General features: G+C 24.6%; 1 protein-coding gene across 3 annotated transcripts; it reads left to right on the plus strand.

The window, feature by feature from the left end:
- The first annotated feature begins 1697 nt into the window (after positions 1-1697).
- Positions 1698-25753, plus strand: LOC112593909. Of its 3 annotated transcripts, XM_025338498.1 has the most exons (6): positions 1698-1908; positions 11588-11661; positions 13713-13812; positions 14161-15477; positions 20093-20946; positions 25183-25753. In XM_025338498.1, the coding sequence occupies exons 3-5, from the start codon at positions 13733-13735 to the stop codon at positions 20898-20900; spliced, it is 2205 nt and encodes a 734-aa protein (XP_025194283.1). In that variant the 5' UTR covers positions 1698-1908; positions 11588-11661; positions 13713-13732; the 3' UTR covers positions 20901-20946; positions 25183-25753. The 3 variants fall into 3 exon arrangements, with proteins under 3 accessions (XP_025194283.1, XP_025194282.1, XP_025194285.1); XM_025338497.1 differs by lacking the exon at positions 11588-11661; XM_025338500.1 differs by lacking the exons at positions 1698-1908; positions 11588-11661 and adding an exon at positions 12864-12902.
- The last annotated feature ends 871 nt before the right edge of the window (positions 25754-26624 follow it).

A 26624-nucleotide genomic window follows, 5' to 3' on the forward strand; every position in this document is an offset into this window, starting at 1 on the left:
GCTATATCATTTATATTTTGGCTTTTGAAAAACTTAGTATACATAAAATAAATATTCTTGAAAAAAGTTATATATATTATAATATATTATATTTATATATATTATAATTATAATCGTATACAAATAAGCGCCTAATAATATGTAATATATAATATAAATAAAAAATGTAAAATTTGCAGAACTTATAAAATTATGAAATATATATTTGTAAAAATGAAATAAATATAATATTTTGTAATGATAACTTAATTACCTATATATCAGTTATAGCGGGATAGCGTAAACCAACATACTCTAAATAGACTAAATATTTTAATAAATTTTTAGAACTTTTATTTCCCACATACCATAATATATATTTACTATGAATATTAAATATTTTATCCTATTGTTTTTTTTTTGTCATTTCTTTTTTTTTTATTTTCAATATTGTTTTTGCTTGAGTTTCAATTAGAACTTTAATAACTATATAAATATTGCTGAATGGGAACTGTAAAATTGACTATTATATCATTCTCTCGTATCTGGTATCTAAGTCACTATTGACATCCGGCTAATCCGATAAAAGTCCAATAAATATCAACAAACTATTGTGCTCATATTATCGATTGATTACATTTGGCAACGTTGGAAAAAATTTAAAAAAAACTCATGCGTTCTCAATTGTATATTATCGTGGCGTCTAGCGTCGATTAACGATTAGTAAAAACTATGCCTTGATGGTGGAGATAATCACTCATTACAGCGAATAGAATACACGTAATTTGTGAGTTAGTCGTCGAACAATATTGACACTCGATCGAGCAGGTTGTAGCAAGGCGAGTTCCACGGCCGAGTACTCGATATTATTGAATGGTAGTTGGTAATTAAGTACCTACTAAAACGTCTAGTGCACTGTGCAGTAGACAGTAGTATCAATAGACATTCAAGCAGCAATACGATATAAGTAATACAAGCAAATACTTATCACTTAATACTGAATACGGCCAATAATCAAAATTTAATAATACATTATAAGTATTAATATATTAATAATATTTAGAGTTCAAAGTTCAAGCCCGCTTGTTACGGTGTTTTCTTTGTTTACTGTCGATCGTCGGGATTATTTTAAAACATGAAACGTAATAAATTTAACAGAAGCGGCGACAAGTGACAACTGACAATTATTACCTATTATTAGCAAGCGCTAGGCCATAATACTATTATAGTACTATTAACTAAGCGTCTATGCGTTAATACAATTTATGGTATCATTAAAAATACTGACGACGATGATGATGATGATAATAATAATATTAATATGTTTATTAACAGTAACAACAGTGCCGAGTGCCACGTACATCGATCCCATTTTACCTCCCACTCTAGATATCTCTGGGAGCCGAAATAACTTTGTCTGAACACCCCGTTAGTCACCAGACCCGGCAACGGTGGGTAGTTGGACAGGAAAATCAATAATGCCCGGATTTTAGTTGGCCCGGGCTACGTAAACAACTATCGTTGTGAACTAGGAGGAGGAGAGGACGAAGAGTGACGGCGATAAGCAAACGGTGGAGAGATAAAAATCCACAAACAAGATCTGGCAACGTCTGAATGACGTCACGTTCCGAATACTACGACAGCGCACGGGCAACAGCTACCGTTTTGAACTGTTTCCGCAAGGCGGGTGAGAGGAAGTAGTGTGGCATTCACCGCGGCCAACGCCGTCGCGGTTCAAGTAAATACGCGCTAACGGTGGCCAGTATCTCTAATCTCTATTGTTGTCAGTACTTTGCCGTTGGATATTTCACGTCTCTATGATTCGTTTTAGGAAGTCGTTCATCCTCGTATCTGTCTACTTTGCTCTACATAGAGTAAACACACAGCAACACATTCCAGAAGCTCTTTTCATCTCTGGGTTTTCATAAGGTAGGCAACTATTTAATAATATTATCACTGTGACGTCTAACGATCTAATAGCGATCTCTGTTTTACGTTGCTAGACTATGTTATGTAGACTTTCTTTTGAGCAGTAATCCGAAGTCCCAACTTGAAATTCCATGCAACGGAATGTTAAACAAAGTCTATGCACAATTATTGTCCGTCTCATAGTCCCAATACTATTATAATTTACATTTTATGATAAACTTAGGTAACATTATCATTATTATAATGTATACTTCCATTTGTCACCTATTTTGATTCATCAGACCTTAAAATTTAAATGTTTTTCATTAACTTGCATGGTAAAATTTATGATATAATATTTATCACACTAATGTTCATCCATCTGCTAGAGATTTTTGTTTTTCATCGCCAGACTACCTATAACGTTGCTGATTTTCTTTTACATATTTGTTATGACATTCTGTGTTTTTATCACATCACACACGTATAAGCCTTAAGGTAAACACTCTAATTTTAATATTTTCTGTGATTCTTACTAATTACTATCATATTGAATAGAAAACAAATAGCAGTGGATGACAATTTTATTTTTTGTGTTATCCAATTCTACTTTTAAACCAATTGTAAATCATTCTACTTAAACATATAGGTTTTTATTATTTTTACATATAACAACTATGATACAACTCAATACCTACACTTCAATTCCCAACAAAGACAAATTGTTAGAAAATCACTTTTGTCATGTAGTAAATGATGACCTCCTTATATGTTTTTCCACTGTATTTGTAAATAAACAAAACATTTTTTTCCAAAATTGCATTTACAACATTTTATGATAATACCTACATGTTACTAGTATTAGCAACTCTAAAAATCAAAAATAGATACTAAATTATAAAATCACTTGATGTGTTATATAGGTAATAATTATATGATAAATCCTTGATAAGATCATTAGTTATTTTTTGTTTAATAAATAAAAAAATAAAAGAATTTAATCTTAAGTTTACTTTTTACAATATTCAATTTTGAGAAACAATGTTTATAACTGCAACTTCCAATAGATATTGTCATAAATAACTATAATCTTAAAGAAGTTAGAAAAATACTAATTCTGATTTGCTATCAACCTAACCATTCATAATTTTGTTTCAACAGAAAAACCATTTTGAATGTAAGGTATATTTTTAATTGCTACATTACTTTTAACTTAATTGCTATGTATAAACCATTTTCTCAAATTCTAAACAGATGTATTAAACATTTGTGTGAAATATTTTTACTCATCTTCAATATTACCATAATATGTCCATTTGAATCAATAATTTATAATCTTTTTTAAATATAAAATCAATTATTTTTTTATATATATATAAGTTTATCTAATGTTGTATAAAATACAATTCTTTTTACTATATTTAATAATAAATATTCGGTAAATATTATTATAGCATAAACATATTAACTACATTTAATAGAAACTCCTCATTGTAAGCTAACAACACCAATATCTATGTACAAGTTACATCGTACTAACTTTAAACTTTATTAGTATATCACATATCAATTCAACTTCAGGAGGATTTTGCATAACCTAACCCAACATAGGCTTCCAACCAACTAACTACAACTTGTCTCTAACTGTTATTAGGCTAGGCATACATACATGAAAAAGTGGGAGGGAGGACTCATCACTTAAATTTTATCAAATCAGTTTAACAGAAATAATAGAATTATGTGTATATTTGTAATATTATACATACAATATCATCATTTAAGTTTATGACTTGTAGTTGTAATAGTAGGTCAGTTTCATTATCACTTATTCAACAATGTTAAAAAATTGTTTTTTAAAAATTTTGGCTAAAATGCCAGGTGCATCACTTATGGTTACATTGTTACAAGTTGCTAATCAAGTATAATATAAACCTCATGTTTACAGATAGTTACAGCATTTGCCATTATAGTTAACAACCATTAGCTAGATATTTGTTAAATGTTATTATAATAGTAGGTATTTCATATCAAGTATTGATTAGTAATAGTAATAACTTATATAATGTAACATTTTTTAATAATAGTATCTATAAACTATACAAAATATGTTAGAAAATCATAAAAATTATTATTATTTAAGTTCTATTTTGTTATTGTTATAAATTCAAGTAAAACATACAGTTATGATTATTCAAATTAAATACTTATGGTAAACTGTTAAATAGATAAATACAAAACACTAAATAATAATATAATAAGTTCTATTAATTATTTGTAATAACAACCAAATCAATTTTAAGACAGTCTGTACTCTTGATATAAATTTGCTGATAAATTAGAGATGATATGTTATAAGTTTAATATATAAAATATTATAATAGAATAGTATTTGGCTAAATTTGTGTGGACTACAATTAGCAACAATTAGATAACAACAAAAGAATTTTTAAATTGTAATGATAATTTTATTTAGAAACATAATTAATTTCATCTAATTATTTTTATTTGATATACAGATATTTATAAATTATTTGATTTTTTTTTTATTATTATTTAAAAAATTATATTACAAAATGTTTATGTAATTATCAAAATATACCAAGAGTTCACCAATTTAGGGAACATTAAATTTCTCGGCTAGATTAAATTGGAATAAATTGAATTTTTTTATAAGCTAGTGGTATATAAATACACATATATAGATAAATTTCAAAATTTTTATCATTCCAGTATGCGCATGCACAATAAAAATATTTATTTTTTTTAACAGCAACACCCATTTTGAACTCCATATTCGGATAGGGCCATTTTTTAAAGTAATTTTGATGTATCTACAGTGGCGTATTTAGAAATTTGATGCCCTGGGTACATATAATTTATTGCCCCCAAAGGTTAAACATTTTATTTACCTTTTTTTTTTCATAATCATTAATAAACATTTTGAGATTAAAAAATAACTACATAATCAAATATAGAAGTTTAGAACATAATATAATTTGAAGCATATACATTAAAATATTTAAATTAACAAAAAAAAATATAAGCATTTATATTTTACAATGAGATTTTTGGGCAGCAAAATCTTCAAACCTCATTATAATTAATCGATTTAGTAATCTCACATTCAAAATTTAAAATAGCCAAATTGTTTAAGCCATTGTCGTTCATTGTAGACCTTAAGTATGATTTCACTCTTTTCAGAACACTAAATGACTGTTTAATTGAAGTATTAGAAACCGGACAACATAAATACATACGTAACACAATATCTACATATAGGTAGACATCTGCTATATTGTGATCTTCAATAATTTTACACAACTCTAAAATAGATTTTGGTGATACATTTGTTAGTAAACTTTTTAAGTATCCATGAAAATGAATACATTCATTTATGAATGGTCCATCGAGATCTTCAGGATACTGACTTTGTAATTTAGTAGCTTTCTTTCTTACTTCAGTTATTGGTAAATCAATCATATTTGCAAAAATCTGAACATACTATTAATATCATCATACGAGTTTTTACACTTCCTTAACTCTGAATGTAATGAATCTATTATGACAAAATATGTATTTATTTTAAATGATTTTCTAGCTTCAAATGATGTGTCACCTAGACATGATTCATCGTATTGTACTTTTCTTTTCTTTTACCTGGCAACTTTGTATTCTTTAATTTCAGATTTTTCCATACCTAGTTTTTCATAGTGTGAAAAAGTGTTTCTTAAATCTGTTACATAAATAATTAAAGAATTGTATATATTTATAATAACAGTTAAATCAATTTCAATAGTCTGTAATTTCTTGCTTGTACTATTAAATCTCTCTAAAATATCATTTCAAAATGATACAAGAATACACATTTCCAAACTATTCATCTTTTTTATTAATCTAGTTGATTCACATTTTGTCTTAGGATTTTCTATTAGATTTTCAACAAAACTATTTAATGCTTTAAAAATTTCTGTCCAGTTTTGAGAAAGACTTAAACAAACTTCTTGTCTAGCTGCCCTTCAAGTATCGGATAATCTTTTTACTGTTCTATTCTTGGATTTAGTCAAACAGTCACACAATATTTCCCAATGATATGTAGATGCAGAAAAAAATGTTTATAAAGTTTGAAGAAAATTGAAAAATTCAATACCAAGTATACAGCAATTAGCAGCATATTCTCCTACCAAATTTAACGAATGTGCTGCATATGGGACAGAAGTAGCATAAGAACATGCATCTTTTATCCTAGCTTGTAGTCCGGAATATACACCTGACATATTTGATGCATTATCATATGATTGCCCTTGACAATTCTTAATGTCTAATTCATTTTCTCCAATCACCAGAAATATCGCATCTGTCAAATCTTCAGATTTATGTCCGAAATTGGCAAAAAATTGTAAGAATCGCTCTACAGGTTCACTATTAGTTTTTAAATATCTTAATATGCATGCAAGTTGGTCTGTATGTGAAATATCAGAAGTTGAATCAACTACAATTGAAAAATACTTAGCATTTTTTATTTCATTAATGATAGTATTTTTAACTTTTTCACCCATTATTTCTATAAACTTTTCATACAGAAAAAAATAGATAAGAAGTACTTCCTTTATCCTTATTTCCAAATTTTGAAATATGATTAGTAAGTAAAGGATCAAACTCAGCTATAAGTTCCAAACACATGATAAAGTTACCACTATGAGTTGATCCAAATCTATCATTGTGGCCTCTAAATGATAGTCCTCTACAACTTAATGATTTCACCACAGCTATTATTCTGGTTAGAACTTCTTTCCAGTATTTTATTTCAGTCTCAACTTGTAAAATAAGTTAACTGTCAATACGTCCTAGTTTATTTCCCCTATATTTCATTTTAATGACACGATTTTTATGATTAATTGAATTTTCGCGCTGACTTAATTTTTTTTCACATTTTTTCCAGTTGCAAAATCCAAAAGTGGCAAAAGTATTGACAGAATTACTATCATTAAATAGTCGACACGGTGCACAATATATTTTACCTGTGCTATTAGAATATACTATATTATTACGATTTACTTCTTTTCCGTTTATAAGTTTAGTTTTGATAAAATTTTGATGGAAGCTTCTGAAGTATGATTTTTTTGTGCCACAAATTACTTTTGTGTAAAACTTTTTTGACGAAGTAAAGTTTGCATCTTTTAAAGTTTTCTCATTTAAATCCCACAAAACAGGATCTTTACTAAAAAAAAAATTGATAGTCAATGTCCTCTTAAAACACTAAGAAAGAAGTACTTTAACTTACTTGGGAACAGCAGTTTGTATGTTCATACTATCATCAATAACAGAAATAAGAGATAGATCAATATTTAGACAATTGTTTGCAGTTGGAAATAGCTCATTATCATTGACATTAATATTAGCAGTACTCACAAGCATTTTACTAAAAATAAATATATTTTTAGCAACAGAACATGTCATCACATGGCATTAATAGTAGCTTACTCTAATAATGTATCATTTAAAGTATTGTCGGTGTTGTTAAGATTTACTTGTTCGGTGACTAATGGATTATCAATAAAATTATCTCCATTTAAAGTATGCAAATTAATATCCTTCCTAAAGAAATAAATAAAATATGAAGTAATTATTATAAAATCGATAAAAGAGCATAAAATAATTTGAATAAAAATAATCATTTACCGATAACATGATGAATTTAAGTTACAAGGAGTTAATAAATCATCCGTTTGTGAACTGATAGCAGTAATAAGACTATTGCCAAAATTGTCTAAGTTTAATAAATAAATGAAAACATTAGACTAAAAAATGTAACAAATAATATGAAAAATTTCATTGGCTATACGATAGTATATTAGGAAGGAAAATAATAGATTTTATCTTAACTTTAGATTAACTCAATGAAAAACTAACAATATAAATTACATATTCACTAAGTGCATAAAAAATGTTATATAAATTAGTTTGCAATATGTCAAGCTAACTATTTACTATATAGTTATATAGTTAGCAATAAACATTTTTTATGTATATAGAAAAGTAAAAATAGTAATATAGTATAATCTTAAAATTATAATCATTAATAACAAATATCATAATGTTGATAATATAAATTTAATTTAGTGTATAAAAAAATAATCAGATTTAATAAAATTGCTGTGTGTTATGAATTATGACACTAATTGATTACTGAATACTAATGAGACAAATTAATGAAAGTAAATATTAAAAGTATGACTTGACGTCTTTTCTGGGCTGTTTATCACGTTATTCACCTTAAAATAAGAGTTTATATAAGGAACTTTTGCCATAACCTTTGCAATTTCAATTTTTTTACTTTTTGCCTTTTTGCGATTACTAGAACCACTAGGCTACGTTCTACTAGTTTTAACCATCTGAATACCATAAGCAATTTAACGAAATTAAAAAAAATAAGAAGCATTATTAATTATAAATTATTTTTTATATTATATTTTAAACAACACATATTATGTTAACAGGAACAGAATAATTTAAAAATACGTATCGTATATAAGTATAAAGTTGATTGCACAGAATATTGAGAATGCTAAAAGATGTAGATAAAGACTTTAGTGTAAAGGAACGATTTATTGAACAATACTAATAAGTAATAACACCACGGACGGACGTATTAAAGTCAGACCAAACGCAATGAAATTAATAGTCAGACTGTAATAATAGTTAATACATAAATTGACTATAAACCATTTTCTTTTTAATAAATAAATACATTTTTACGATTCATTTAAGTGCATAAAATCATTTATAATTATTTATCATTGGTTAATTTTTAAAATATATTCTTACGAATTTTTTTTTATACATGTTACAATAAGACTCATTCAATGATCATCAAATATCACTCTACATGATTTTTTTCATGGAGAATTTAAAAATGATAATTTACAAAGATCTACCAGTCAACAAAGTCGTGGTTGCGTGTATTGTGTAAAAAGTAATAACATAACTGAAAGTTAAATAATATCAGCAACCAATAGAGGATGTCTACAACGATTTCAATTATGCGTAGAAAATAGTGGAGGAAATAATATTTAATAAACAAATGTACGATATGTATACCCATATTATGTAAATCATATTTATAACACGTATAGAAAAAAAAAAAAAAACTTAAAACTTTCAAAAATATTAATAATAAATAATTATAAATGATTTTATGTACTTACTTCAATTAACCGTAAAAATGTATTTATTAATTAAAAAGAAAATGGCTTTTATTCAGTCAATATTTTATTTAGAACCATAGTTAATACATCAAAATTACTTTAAAAAATTAGGCCTATCCGAATATGGTGTTTAAAATAGGTGTTGCTATTAAAAATATATATATATATTTATTGCGCATACACATACCAGAATGATAAAATGTTGAAATTTATCTATAAATGTATATCACTAGCCTGTAAAAAAAATTTGATTTATTCCAATTTAATTCAGCTGAGAAATTCAATGTTCCCTAAATTGGTAAACACACAATATATCCAAGGTTTTCGAGAAAAATGTTTGTATATTTTACGTTTAATGACAATGTTTTACCTACATTTCGTTTTACAAATGTACACAATAGAAAATTTGTGCTCAGCAGTTCCAATTTTGTGTAATAACTTTTAATAATTAAGTGAATCAATTTGTCATCAAAAAACATAACAAAATCATCTGTGTTTTCATTTAGATTTTTTGAGATATTTTAATTTTTAAGCACATTATGAGTATGTAAAATATTACAATTTAAAATTTCTTTTAATTTTTTTACTAATTAAAATATTAAAGAAAAACACAGGCAATTTTCTTACCTCTAAATTTGTTAATTGATTAATTAACTCTATTATTAAAGGTTTCTTCACTCAAATGGCATTTGGCACTATTTAACACAAATTTCCTATATTGTATATTTGTAAGATAGAGACAACATAAGGTAGAATGGCATTCTTTTAAGATAGTGCATTAAGATATAATTCAGTGCTTGTTAATTGTGCATACTACTTTTTTATGGTCGGAAATCTTTTAATAAAATGATTTATACTGTATATTAAGAGACTAAATTTTCAGTATTTAAATTTAATCAGATTTAAGCTTTAAGTTGACAAACATACACAATTGTATGAAAATGTATATCTAATTTTATATTTTGTCCTTAAAAATGTGTATTATTGATAAAAGGATGTAACCATAACATTTGTTTTCTCTCTGACCCATGTGCAACATAGAAAATTTCAATTTAGTTGAATCAATTTTGTGTTTGAGCAAATCAACTAATTATTTAAAAAAAATTTAAATATTATGTGTTCAGTGTATATATGTTAACTTTTTTTAAATATTTAAATTTGTTTGTGATATAATTAGCATTTTAAATTGTTATGTTTTATTTATTTTAATTTTTATTTAATCTTCAAAAAGATAATGGCTCATACTGTACAATTTTGTGTGAAGGCCCAAGAGTTCACATTTTTAACTATAAATTTAATAAATAGATAGCATAATTATTAATAGAATAACAATAGTTACATTATTTACATTTTTCTTACATACATAAAACATTAATTAAATTTAATACATATTTATTATCATTCCTACTCAATGTAACATTATTTTAAATTCATTAACAGTAAAAAAATATAATATAAAGTAATACAAATACAATATTAATAATTACTAAAATAATATAGCAATTTGATAATGCTGTAAACCTGTTATATAACTATATTTTGTTCTTGTAGAAGCCATAGTGTAATATTTATTTTAAGCATTTTGAATGAATATAGAAAGACCATAATTAATTATAGATTCTATTAGTGCTTGATACACAATTTTAACTTTATTAAGTTCTAAGATATTTGTTAGATTTTTGAAATCAGACATTATTTTTTTAAATTTATTTGTAATAAGTGTTGTATAGTCATTCCATTTAATATTATAACACATTTATATACTTAAATATATAATACTTGCCTTCTATGTGTGGTAAAATGTAAGTTTTTTCTAAGCGAAGAAACAAATTAATTTACAATAACCATTTTTAGATTTTTCTCAAATTACTACTTTATCAAATATCTCATCCCAAAATTGCCCTTTAACAAAAAGTATTATATTGTTTGCATAACAAACTCGTTTACTGTGTGTATTCAATTCATTTATTTGATTTGTATAAATATTAAATAGTATGGGTGATAGAAGAGTAGTCCCTTAGGGTACACCACAAATTAATGAAAATTCTTCATTCTTAGTTCATTGTTTGTTCAAATATGTTATTTTATATTTGTTAAATATGAACTTAATAAATTTTATGCCATAAATTTAATATCAAATTTATTAAAATGTTTAACAATATTTAATATGATTTATAACAGTTGTCACCAATTTATTTCTAAAGGGGTCCGTTTTGTAACTTAACAAACTTTCTGCATTTTACACATGTTAATAAATAAGTATATCTTTTATATATTATAAATATTTGTATCTATACTTATTTATATATTTAAATTGTATTTTATACATATTTATAGTTTCTATATTTATATTATACAAATTTAAAAACTATTCCATAGATAAGGGTCTATAAAAAAAATGTTTGCGATCCGCCAGTTGGTGTCCCCTGATCTTTAGTATCAAATGCATTTTGCTAAATCCAAATAAACAGTAACACATTTTTTTTTTCTTTCAGAAGAATTATAAATGTAACTTAATACTGTAGCAATTGCTTGTTCAATACTTCTACCTGGCCTAGAACTGAATTCAGTATGTATTCGAAGGTTATTATTTTCAAGATAATAACTAGTTCTTTTTTAATATTTTTTTTTTTTAAACTGTAGCAAATTTGATATTTTTGATATTGGGCGATAGTTTTCAATGTTGAATTTATTGCCATTTTGAGTACTAGTATTAATACTGCAATTTTAAAGCTATCCAGAATAGTAGACATTGTGATAGCTAAATTATAAATATACAATAAAAGTTCAATTAATAAAAGTATACTTAATTTGAATTTAAATTTTACTGATTTTTTTGTATGTTTTATTTGATTATTCATATTTAGTATTGCATTAGTGAAGTATTTATAAAAGGAATTTGATGTTTTTTTGTTTTTCTGTTGTATGTACCTTTTTACCAGATTAATATTAATTTGAATAAAAGAATTAGTTTTAGAACGGTTTATCGTTTCTTTATTAATTTTTCAATTTTGTTTAAAATCATTTCTGACTTTTTATAGTTCACATTAATAGTACTTAAGTTAAGCTTTTTTATGGTATTAATTAAGGTATTTCTATAACTAAAATAGTATTGTTAAAGTTTTTCATTTAATTTCATAATTGTACATAATTAAATTTATACCTCAATTAAACCAGAAAAAAATTAATTTTACTTTACATAATAACAAAAATAAAAGTTTATAGATTAAATAACAGTGGATCAATGTATCAATATAATTAATACTTTATAAAAAATTCAGTGGATCAATACTTTTTTTTTTTTGCAGAAGATTCTATCATTTCTTGCTCAGGTTTTTGCTTTTAATCTTGTTTCTAAAATAGTTTCTTGTTATATGGATATTTAAACTTTCATTAATGTAAATTTTAAATTTTTTTATTCAATTTTTCTTATTCACATATTTTTCAAATTCATCCTGTCAACTATTTATTGAACTTCCAAATAACAATTCGACTATATTTTATATGCTTTTATAGTATCAAAAAGATTAATATTGACATTCGACATCTATTCCTGTGATGTCATTTACTATTTGTTAAACAATTATAACTTGCATAATTATTGAAATATCTTTAAAATGCTAATTAACAAATAATGATCTTATTTGTAATGTATGAAAAAAATTAATTTAAAATTTTTTATTTATATAACACAACTTATTTTTTTTTACAGAAAAACTAAATAAACATGATTTTGGCTAAATCTATTAGAATAGTGTTTGGTTCTTTTACTGATAATGGACCATTTGTCGTATTAGTATAAACAATTCTGTATGTATAATAAAATATTATTAATTATTTACGATAACTATTAATAATATTTTATTTAAGTTATTTTACAGTTTTAATACATAATTTTAAGATTTGTTTCTTAAAGTCAAAATATGAATCATACTAAATAGCTCCATATCTATTAAAATATTGAGATTTTTGGGACATTGAAAATAAGTATAAGAGCTGTCACCAACTTATTATAGATAGGTATCTACAAACAAAATAAATTTCAATATCATGTTAGAAATTATCAGAAAACTATGCAAACTAAAATTAAAAAGATAGCCAGTAATGGATACCTCGAATTATATTATTATTGTATTAAATTATGAAAATGTTAGCACTTTATATTATGTTTTCTCTTGCTGATTTAAATGCTATAAAAAATGTTCGTTCATTTTAATCAATTTTTTTAGCATCAATATTTGAGTATATTAACTTACTATTAAGTTTAAAGGTATGCACATTGCCTGTTTCTATATTGTTTTATTTAAAATATTTTAATTTATTGTATTTTGTAAGGTTTTAATTATGTTAACAAAATAAAAGTTATTATTGATTTTTAAAACATAAATTTCATAAAATATATTTTAAAAATTATTATGTGATAATAATATACAATATAAATTATTTTATTTTTTACAAACAAATTTGGTGAGAGGAAAAAATAACTGATTAGAAAAAATAAGTTTTATGTAGATACAAATATTAGAAAATAAAAAACATTTATTATTATTATTATTATTGTATTTTTTTTAGTAATTTCTATATATATTAAAAATATTACATCTTATTGTCTGTCAACAGGAAATATTAATTTAATAAACATGAAGTCAGCTGAATCAATGAGAACAATGTTGTATTCCTTTATTGATTATGAACCATATGTCTCCTTAGAAAAAATTGAGTATGTATAATAAATTATTATTAATTATTTAATAATACTTAAGTAAAAGATTTTTATTCATAAAATTTCAAGTTAAAGTTTTGTTTCTTCTAATTGTTGAAGTTTGAATTATATTAGATTGTTTCATATCTGTTTAAGTATTGAGATTATTACATTAAATGTGATTAGGTATATAATAATCATTAAAATAATATTATTTTAAATAATTAACTTAAGATAATGTATAGGACTTATATTATAGGTATTACAAATATTTTATTCAATGTAAATTTGTTAGTAGTTTATTGTATAAGAAGTGAAAATATTTTAAAACTTTAGAAACATAATGAAATGTTATTTATGTTTTAGCACTCCTATATGGATGGTAAATGAACATAAAAATGATAAGCTTACAAATGGAGTTCTTCAACATTTAAAATTAAAAACTGAAGAAACAGAAAAATTAACAAATGAAGAACCTAACTGTAAAAAAATAAAAAATGAAGAAACAGAGTTTGAAGTTCCAAAGTTAACACTGTCAAAATATAGCAATAAATTTAAATCAAAACTTAAATATTCAAAATTACAGTTATTTCCAAATTCTCATCTTAAATCACTACCTGAACAGTTGAATATAAAAAATGAGGCCGAACTTTCAAATAATGAAGAACTTATAATAATTGATCATAATATGAAAAAAGAGACCACAAAAATCAAGGAATCAGTAACAAATAATAGTTCATTATTTGGTAAAATCAAAGTACGTAATGTACATTCAATAAATGCCAATTTTGCTGACATGGATAGTAACATAAAGTATTTTGATACAGAAAAATCAAATATTTCACAAACTGACACATCTTTTGTTTTTCCATCTCTAGGGACCAAAAAATTAACATTGCTATGTTTTGGACAGTTACATAAAAAATACTTTAATAAAACTGTACAAGATACTTTGGTTATTAATAACAACTTACTATTTATGAACATGTTAACAAATATACATTGTATATCACAAGTAAATTTGATATTAACTCGAGAAGACAAAGATGTCATGGCTAAGAAAGTTAATAAGCTGTCAGTTCTGTACATAAATTATTTTGAAAAACTTGATAAAATGTTGCAAAAAAATATTATTGATTTATTATCAATTTTTGAAGATTCTGACTATGAACATGGGTTTTTAATGATTATATTAAGCTTATTCATTGGTCTTAAAATGTTAAGTAGTAAAATATTTCAAAAAAGTAATGTTTTACTAAACAAACTTCAAAAATTACAATGGAAAGTTATAAACGATAAAAGTATTAATAAAATTCAAACAACTCTGGAATCAGATACATTTTGCTCATGTTATTATAAAATGTCAGAATTAATCGGAGAAGGCTCTCATACAGATCCCAATATAATTGAATGTTGGAAGTTATTGTTTATACCAGCAGTTCTTAAAATTACTAATTTTAATTCAGTAGTTGATGCAATTATCAATGCTACAGATATTGATAAACTGGACGGTTTATTAGAAGAGGCATCAAATAGAGTACGTCAAAATTCTTCTTCAATAAATGAAACTGAAATCAAAAATTTAATTGCATTGGTGAATAACTCTGCTCAAAAATATATCAATAGCAGTGATGAAATTACCCAATCAAGTACCAGTAAATTAACTACAATTGAAAATGATAGGTAAGTGAATTAATGTAAATTAAATTATTGTTATTTAAATTTTATTCTCTTAATTTATTAATACACATAAAAAAATACAACATTTTAAATCAAACACATCATGTATTTTTTAAAGTTTCACAAAATTTAGTTGGATCAAATAAACAGTCAACTAGATAAATTCATTAAGATTACAATTTTGTTTAAAATGTATAATTAGACTGATGTCAATTTCAAAAAAATAGAATTAAAATAAAAAATAAACTAAATAATGTTTATAGAACTATTAACTCATTATTTATATATTAAATGTTTAAGTCATGAAAGCATGAATACCAGTATTAAACTTAATAAAATAATTGATTATTTTAAATACATATTGAAATGAATACAGTTGAGATACAATAATTAAAATTATACAAAACTGTTAATAAAACCACATGAATAAAATATATTATAATTAAACAATTGATTGCCTAATTAATAAAAAAATCCAACTATATTACATTATTTATCAATGAATTCTTTTGTTTTCAAATTATATTATTTTTTAATTAATTTGCAAAATAAAAATTTAAAAAACTAGAATATAATAAATAGACATTTGGAATACAAAACATAAATAATTAAATAGAATATTTATTTTTTATTTACTGATATATATATTCAAGACTGTTTGAAATGTTTACTAGAACACTCAGTGCCGTAACTAGAGGTTGGCGACATGGGCGCTTGCCAAGGGCGCAGTAAAATAAGGGGCGCGCTTTGAGTTAAATTAAAATTGGTTTTTTTTTCTCATGTATTTATTAAAATTGAGCGTAAATGTATAATGCACAAACATTACATACTGGAGTGCACCTTAATGGTGTTTATTACATTTAAATTTATATTATACACTGGAATACTGATATAAATTATTTTATTTTTGCGTGTATGAAATGTATAGCCATATGGGCACGAACGACAAACGACCATAGTAATGATTAACACAAATGACTGGTTTTCCCAATAATTTAACTAATATTACGGCATACGGCATATACCATACTTTATAATATAATATCTATACAGAGTAGAGATTAAAGTTTATCATTACATTGCCACATTACACTATAGGTAGGTACGTTTCTCGGTAGTTGTCACTTGCCATTTGCAGTCGGTTTCCGTATTTTATATTAGTGTAGGTAATACTGTAATCATAATTCTTTAGTAATAGTGTTTTTCGATACAAGAGCTGCTGAACAACGGTGTATCAATTATCAAGTATGTTTTTTAAATTTAATTGTAATAAATTGCAAATACATTAGGTAGGTACATTATACATTCATGTGTTAATTAGGGACAACTTTAGCAAACTTATTTATTATTTTATTTATTTTTAATCTTAGTTAAAATCTCAATTTTAATCGAAATAATATTCGGTTAGTTTCGTTTGCGTTATTTTTGTAAATTGTTATTTTTTCCTATAAAGTTTTAATTTTTTCTTTTAATTAAAAATTCTGTATTTTTGATGTTCTGAATACATCGTGTTTTCAATCATTTAGATTTTTCCCATATTAACAGATGGTATATTCATTTATACATTTATAATCAAGTATATTTTATTTTATCAGAATGCCTCCAAAAAAACCTTCTGGGGCTGAATTCAAAAAATTAAGAAAGGAACGAGAGGAAAAAGAACGCCCACTAGGAATCAATTTAAGAAACTGGTTATCTACTTCAACTTCATCTGACCATCGTTCATCTGATCAAATTAACTTTGAAAATATACCGAGTTCTAGCACTTCTTCAACTGTAATAACTTTTAATCAAAATATTACTAGTTTCATAACCGATAATTCCGAGACTGAACCCGAATTACTAGAACCAATTTCAAATAGTCACATAGACTTTTCAGACCCAGCTAAATGGCCATTAGTAAATGATAAAACACGAGTAGCAATCGTCGAGTATGGTTTCAACCATAATTATTATAATGATTTATCAAATTATATTTTTCCTGAAGACAATGATGGTAGGCATTTTAGTTCAAAATGGTTGTATAAAAGTCTTCCCAACGGAGAAAAAATAAGACGAAAATGGTTGGTTTATAGTTGTTCAACAGATAAAATTTTTTGTTATCCGTGTGTTTTATTTTCAAAATGCAGAGTTTCTGCATTTACTGATACTACAAACGGTTATTGTGATTGGAAACATCTAAACCCTAATATATCAGTTCATGAAAATACAAATGCTCACCGACAATGTTATATAGAATGGATAGAATTAGAAAATCGCATTAAAAAAGGAAAAACAATAGATGACGATTTTCAAAAAGTGATAAAAGTTGAAAAACAAAAATGGCGTGATATTTTAAAAGTAGTAATTGATGTCATATTATATTGTGCAAGAAATAATTTGGCACTTCGAGGTAAATCAGGAATAATAGGAGAAAATAACTGCGGCATTTTTTTGAATACTATAGAACTGATAAGTCATTATCATCCACTTTTAGCAGAACATATTTCAACAGTGAAATCTAAAAAGGGATCAATAAGTTATTTTTCACCAAAAATTCAAAACGAAGTTATAAATCTTATGGGTGAAAAAGTTCGGAATGAAATCATATCAAAAATAAAAGATGCAAAATATTTTTCCATTATATTTGACTGTACTCCAGATCTTTCCCATAAGGAGCAAATGAGTCAGATAATAAGATATTTAGAAGTGATTGATAATCAATGTTGTATTAAAGAAAGTTTTATTGATTTCATTGTATCCAAGGAAAAAACTGGTCATGGACTAGCGACCGAAATAATGAATAAAATTCAAAGTGATGGGTTAAATATTGAAAATTGCAGAGGTCAAGGTTTTGATAATGGTGCTAACATGGCAGGCCAATATAATGGAGTTCAATCTAAACTTATTCAAATCAACGAGTGGGCAAGGTTTATACCCTGTGCGGCACATAGTTTGAATTTAGTTGGTTTGCATGCAACAGAAACGTCTCCATGTATGATAACATTTTTTGGAACAGTTCAAAGAATTTTCACATTTTTTTCTGGTTCCACGACTAGGTGGGATAAGTTATTAACTGTTATTAAAATAACATTGAAAGCGCACTGTGAAACACGATGGTCATCAAAAAAGCATGCGGTTTCAGCACTTTGTAAAAACATAAAAGATATTTATATAGTTTTGCAAAATATTTCAAACGATCCTAGCTGTAATAATGATACAGTATCAGGAGCTACTGTTCTTCTAAAACAAATAACTTTTAAATTTCTTTGTTTATTACATATATGGAATGATATTCTCTCAAGCATTGATAAAATTAATTGCTCTTTACAATCCAAAAATATATCAATTGACACCGCATATAAAATTATAAAAGGATTAGTAAATATAATTAAAAATTTGCGAAACAGTGGTATAGCATCTTATGTTGAAGTAGCAAAACATATAGCAGTAGAACTGGATTTGGAAACAGATTTTCCCGAAAAACGTAAGACAAAAAAGAAACGTATGGTATCAGAACTTGCGGAGGATGAAGGTCATTCAATAAATTCCAAACGAGAGTTTGAAAGAGAATTTAATGCTGTGATGGATTCAATAATTGTTCAGATGGAATGGAGGTATAAAAAAATGGAAGAAGTATCGTCTGATTTTGAATTTTTAAGCGGTCATTTCCTATATCATCAATCAGATGATATAATAAAAAAATATGCATCTGATTTAGCAATAAAATATTCAAAAGATTTAGATGGAACAGAGTTAGTTTCAGAACTATTATGTTTCAAACACCAAGCGTCGTCACTGTTCTCCGATTTAAATTCAGCATCTCCATTGGATCTTATCAACGTGATACATTCTAATTCTTTAAAAGATATATACCCAAACATAGAAATAGCCCTAAGAATATTTCTTACTCTTCCAGTGACCGTGGCTTCTTGTGAACGAAGTTTTAGTAAATTAAAAATTATTAAAAACTATCTACGCTCAACGTTAGGACAGGAACGCCTTACAAATTTGGGAATATTATCAATTGAATTTGAAACTAGTAACTCGATTAGCTATGAAGATATTATAGACGATTTTGCAGCAACAAAGGCTAGAAAGATAAAATTTTAATTTTAATTTTAATGATTTATTGTAACATTATATTTTATTTAACATAACATTTATTTACATATAATAAGAAACATTGTACTTTTTTGGTTTTTTTTTTTTTTTGTAAATTAAGACTGACATAATATTAATAATCTAATATCACTCATTAACTATAAAGACTCAATTATTTAAAAATATAGCGTTATTATGATTAACACAAAAGAATGTTATATTATTACATTTTTATATTATATACAAATTATACCTAAAAAATAAAACTAAAATAAAATTCGCCAAGGGCGCCACGAAGTGTAGTTACGGCACTGAGAACACTTGTGTAATTGCTGTAGACTACAATAATAAATAAAAACAAAAAAATTCTTATAATAATATAGAAATAAATTATAGTAATAATATGTGAAACTTAAAATTGTATAATACATTTTTATTACTCAAAATGATAAATAAAATATATTCAAATTAATTGTATATAGTTACGGTTGTTAAAATAAATATGTTTTAATTTAAATATTTTATTTTTGTACAGATCCATTTCAATTCTAAATGAAAACACTCCACATATGTTTCTTAAAAGATCTTTAAGAATTAAAGAGTCAACTATGACAATGCCAAATCACAAATCAAAAGTTTGTGGTACCAAAAATATTTCAACTACAGTTCCTGAAAATTCTAAAGACTGGTTCAAAAAACCGTTTCCTATTCAAAGTCAAAATACATCTACTCGAAGAAAAACTTCAAAATTTCAAGATTTGAAAACGCATTACGATGATAATTCTAGTGAACCTTTATTATCAATAGCTGAGCGAGTGAAATTACGTAAAACAAGAAACACTCTAACTCCTATATCTACAACATTTGAAGACTCACGTAAAAAACTTAGATCAATTAAAAGCGAGTACATAAGCACTTCTAGTATTGTTCATACTAGAACTTTAAGGTCCTCAAAACTAAACATAAATAGTAATAACCCTCCAAAAAAGCGTTTGAAAAAAGTACATACACCTAACTGTGTTAAAATTAATGATGCTAAAAATACTTCAGCTACAGTATCTTCAAAACCTAATGATTTGTTAAAAATACCTTTCTTGATTAAAAATGAAAATTCATCTACTCCACTGATATTTTATATGAAAACTTCAGAACAAAATAAATGCTATAAAAACTCTCCACTTCTTGCAACAACATCATTAATAAAACAGGAAGAAATTGATCAAGTTAGAAATTGTTCTACTAAATTTTTAACAAATAATTGCCCAAACAAAACGGTTAACTCTACTATTAAAACAGTTAATGTACAGCATGGATTAAATGGAAACCAAATTATTTCAAAATAGCCATCCACTAAAAATATATTCAAGACATCGAGCAGCCATAATAATGGTGTGTATATACTAATATTTTATTATTTTTATAAATATTAATAAATTTTTGTTTTAATACATATTAATGATTTCAAATAAAATTAGAATATAGATATAGATACTTAAACATATTTTCAGAACTATATAGGAATATAAAATATAAAAAACACAAATAGTTGAATTTTTATTATTATTTGATTTTAATTGAGATTTGCTTATCCCAAATTTAAAATTTTATTTATGAGTGAGAGCAAACATTTTGTAAAACAAAATTAAATATTTATATATACTTAAAAAAAACATGTATTTATAATAGAACAAATGTATATATTATTTATGATAAACAATAAGTTTACATACATATTACAATAAAATATACCAAAATAGGTACCTATTATAAAATAAAAGAGAATGTATTTGTCTAAAATGTTGTTGTGTAAACAAATTATTAAATAGTTTTTCAAGGTTAACACTAATTTCACAGTAAATTTTTATTAAAATTCTAACCCATTTAAATAATTTTTTTATTTATTAAATTAGTTTTAAAGTGGAGAAAATTATAAAATAATCTATATTATTAAGTAGGATTTGGTAAATTCCTATATGGGCACAAAATTAAATATATTTTACTTTTTATTCTGTACAACTGTATCAAATAATAATATATAGGTAACTCATGATACAATTTCGACTAAATTTTACAATTATTACATAGGCTTATCTTTATTACTTATGATACGAAATAGTATGATAGGTAAGTCTGTTTTGTTGAATACAGTAATTACTCATTGATTGTTAAAAATTTTACCAAAGAAAAATGAAATATAAAACCTAATCAATGTTTTATATGTAATACAAAAGCAAACAGATTTTTATTACCGAATAGTATGTAATTGAGTTAATTATTATTGTTATATACCTAGGTACTAAATAATTATAAATAGTAAAAGTTTATACTGAAAAATTATAATAGTTCGTATGTGTCTGAGATTCCGACTACATATTTTTATATTTATTCTCACGGATTAATTTCTAATTACAGTTTTAAATATAAGAATAATAACAAGATGCATTTAAATAGAAATAAAGATAATAAATAATAGGAAAATATAATAGATTACAGATTCATGAGTTAAATGAAAAATAATTCATGCGTAAGATCCTATAGTATGACTTTTAAAAGACTCAATAGAAATCAAATTAAGTCAAATTGGGTATCATTAGCTAATCTCGAAGTGGAATTTACATAAGCATTCTGTACATAAGTATATAATAAGTACATAATACTTGAGTTTTTGAGTTTAAAAAGTAATAGTATATAGATCTATTTTGGCATTGAGAGATGTAAACATTTAAATAATTTAGTAATGCTGAACAGTACCTATGTATCCATTGGCCAATCTTCACAATAATTTTAAATCAGTTATATTTCTCTTTGCATTGGAATTGTTCATATTTAGTATGTACGTATAACAACCGCTCATACAGAAAAATGTTATCAAACAACATTTATTATTATAAAATTTATTAATGTTTTTGAAAATATTTTTATTACATAGTTTCCAATCTAAATAAAACAACATTTTTTAAATATTTTTCGTTTTTATAAGTTATTCGTTGAATCAAAATTCTTGAAAATTAAATATAAAATGTCACATATTAAGTTAGATTAAGTTCTTATCTATATTTGTGTACTAATTTTAAAAATATATACACAAAAGTTTTCTATATACATTTAAAGTTAAAATTTTAACGAAATTTCTTAAATTCACATAAAATTGGTTACTATTTTGTAGTTAAATATTCATAAAGTTACTTCTTTATATATTTAAGTTTTGAATATCTTCTATAAGATTCCTTATAAGTACATAGTTCATACTGAAACTATAAATTCTAAAAATATATGTTTTTAAAAACAATTATTTTTTATAGGAATAATTATTTTGTTATAAAATAAAAATATTAATAATGGGAACTTTGTACTTTATATTATTATGTATTGTTCTATACCCAATGACATTCTAAATATATTTTAAGATATTATCCTTCATATAATAAACCTTAATTTACTCTGTTACAGTATTTACAGAAAAATGATATTACATTTTGAGTAAGGTGTATAAATTGATATAATATTTTATGAATATATGTTATTATAATAATATAATAAATGAAATATTTTCAAAAAAAATTATATAAACCTAATGTTATACTAAAAGTAAAACAAATAACTTTAAGAACTATGTAAATAAATAAAACATCTCATGAAATATAGGTACCTACTTATTACTTAGTGATATAAACTGACAAACCATCTCCACTTAAAATGGTTTTTCTTTTACAATGATGTATCATTGAATTTTAATTTAACAAACCTATAATATTGACCCACTCGACACTTAATGTACAACAGAGTGAACTGTACCCACTTGTTTACCTTTTTTATTTTCATACTCCAAGCAGTATATTTTTCATATTTTTTCAATAACTATATCAAAATCAAAATTTGAACAAGTAGTTTATAAGTTATAACTTATAAGTATTTTATATTTAGACGATCAAAGTATTATACGAATATTTTTCAGCGTATCTCATACCACTCACTCCACTCACTTAAACTTTAAATAATTAATAACTCATAAACTACTCATTAATTTCGTCATCGTGAAATTCATTACCTAAATTATTTTACTAAGATAATAAGATTATTTTCAATATTTATTTTGTAATTTTTTCCAATTTATCTGAGTTAAGGATGCCATTTAGTTTAATGGCAATGAAAACAAATCGTAAATAAAATACAAGTATGTATATGTTATCTAACATAAAATATTATAATACTTCATTGTTGTAAAAACAATTTGACAGTAAACACAAATTTAATCGAATTAAAACACGAGTAAACAGTAGAAACATGTTCATTAAGCAAATGCTGAACAGAAACAATAACTAACAGTTTTTAATCTATTTTAAATGTTAGAAAAAAATGAAGACGAAAATGAGTGTAGTTCGCGCAGATGCAGTCATGTTCGCTACCAATGAATAGCGATGCACTGTTTGTTACGCTTCGAACAAAATAACATGTTTGCACCGCTAGTTGAACTATTACACTGTTCTCAGTAATGTCTTCAATGATGAGCATTAGCACCTTCCCCCCCCCTTTTGATAGTTATATTATATTAATTGAAGTTATAATAATATTAGTTGATTATATTTCAATTGTTACAAACTTTTTTCAAATTATAAATTGAACTGTACTTTAAATTTTTCATGTCAGAAAAATTAGATTTGTCCTTTATCTCTTAGAGGCCTAACATAAAATCCTAAATATTATGTTTACAAATAAATACAAACAATTTTGAACCTCCCTCACCCACCCAAAAAAAAAATCTTAAATCTACTACTGATCGTTCTTACAACTTTTTGAAATATAGCCAAATATATATACTGCTTTCCACTCATAATTTATTTTTATTTAATTTTGTGCTTATAATTGTTTTGAAAATTTCAAGAAGAGATAAGTGGCTTTTTATTCAATTATTAATTTTTTTGTGATTCTCTGTGTACACTGCGGCCTGTAACGACAGTAACAATACACATCGACCACTGGAGCTAATCACAACGCTCCAACTACCCCGACGGGTTCACGAGTTTTTCAAAACTCATTTGGAAAAAAGTATATATGTATATCTGAAAGCACATTTATACTTACTAGGAGAAAAGAATTTCCTTCTGTATCAAAATTAATTATTAAATTGTAGGATGGACTGAAAGTACTTCAGTTCAAACGGAGAATATGAGCAATCCAACATTTGTTTTTTACACAATTGATTACCATTTTCGGTTATCTTTATAATATTTATATACTTAGTTTTCATATTAATAAGTACTGAAATTCAGAAATAGAAGTAAATTATATTACAAGAGAAAAAAGTTCATTAAAAGCCGTTGCTCGCTAATCATTGATTAAACATCATCGTTTGGTACATAATTTTTACCAAATAATTTAGTCTCAGAAAAGATTAAATTTATATTTATGATGCGGTTTAGCTTACATTGTTTACATTCTATAGTTAAATGCTTTATACAATATTTAGGTAGATATTTCATGTCACTGCATCTGTAAATCTGTTACAAATATAATTTGTATTATTTTTATGAGAAGACTAATTGTTACAAATTAAATATGATTAACTGATACACAATATTATAGTTTGTTATACATTAAAATAATTAAATGTTTAAAATATTTCAGAGTTCAATAATGCCTAGTAACTGTTGCAGATAATCCAGAAATAATTATAAACTTTATTCGAAGATCGTCTATCAGGTTTATTACTTTAAATAATAGTTTTAAATTGCTTGTAAATTTTATTTTTGTCTTAAATTAAGCTATTATAAAACTAAAATGTAACTTAGATAGTTATAAAATGGATGAATTTATTGTACAGATAGCTATGGGTCCGTATACACTTTACCTGTGAATTTGCGGATTTCTTAAAAAGTTACTTTTAAATGAAGTTCTATCAAATAGCAGTTAAACATATATTTCGGATTTTTCGGAATTTACAGCAATAATTTATTGATCTCAACATCAAACACTCCCAATTATTCCAATCAACATTAGAAAATCAACTCTAAAATGTATTAAATTATATACAAGATCTATATTAAGGCGTATGTGGTATATACCATAATTTTAAAAAATAAATAAAACCCTGGTAAAATATTAATTTTGGTAGAATTAAAAAGAGCTTGGTAGAACACAACGGACAGATAGATCACATACAAAATCATAGTCATATAAATTTCGTAAATTTGTAAAAAATAAAACAATTAATTTATTAGAACTAAAATATTTTGTGTTTTGTTTTGCATGCAATTTATTTTTGTTTGGAAAAATTATAATTTTTTAACAGCTGATCAACTTAAAATGTTAATTGTGATTCATAAAAAAATATTAAAGGAATCAACTGCATATTTTGAGAATTTGATCTGTCAAATTTTCAACTTAGGCCAGAAAAAAAATGTTTTAAAACAGAAGCCCCTAATTTTATTGGTATAAGCGTGTAATAATGTAATATAAGTATTTTGATTACTACACATGTCGTTACCTTAACAGCAACAACTCATACTTCATGTTTGCTATTTTTCAGGGAAAATAATAAACAAAATTAACTATTAATTAATACTTAATCGATCAATTTTAAAATATATTGTGTTCATTTCAGTATCTAGTTTTACATTACATTTCTTAATCAAACACTAAGTACTAAATTTAATATTGGTTTTAATTTACTGAATTAATCCACTTTGTATTATTATTTATATCACAATAAGATACAAAAAAAGCCTGTATTATCCTGAAATAATGATATTGATACCACATAATTTAAATAGGAAATACAATTTTTGATAGTTCCTTTATTATTCTTAAAAACATTTTTAAAGCAACAGTTATATTTTTTTAACGAAATAATACCAAAAAAATAATTATTAAATTTAATAAAGTAAAATTCTAGCCTGTATTTAGTAAACATTAAAATTGAAGTTGTTCTGTAACATTAAAAAATAAAAATAAATATTAAAATCTTGGTTAAAAAGTGGTTTTAGTTACAAATTATAAATTAATAAATTTTTTAAAATATAATTTCAGTCTTTGGATTTCTATGATAAAAATTAACTTTAAACATTATG

The sequence above is a fragment of the Melanaphis sacchari genome, unplaced genomic scaffold (assembly GCF_002803265.2).
Source record: "Melanaphis sacchari strain LSU unplaced genomic scaffold, SCAv2.0 Contig212_pilon_pilon, whole genome shotgun sequence".
Taxonomy (NCBI): Eukaryota; Metazoa; Arthropoda; class Insecta; order Hemiptera; family Aphididae; genus Melanaphis; species Melanaphis sacchari.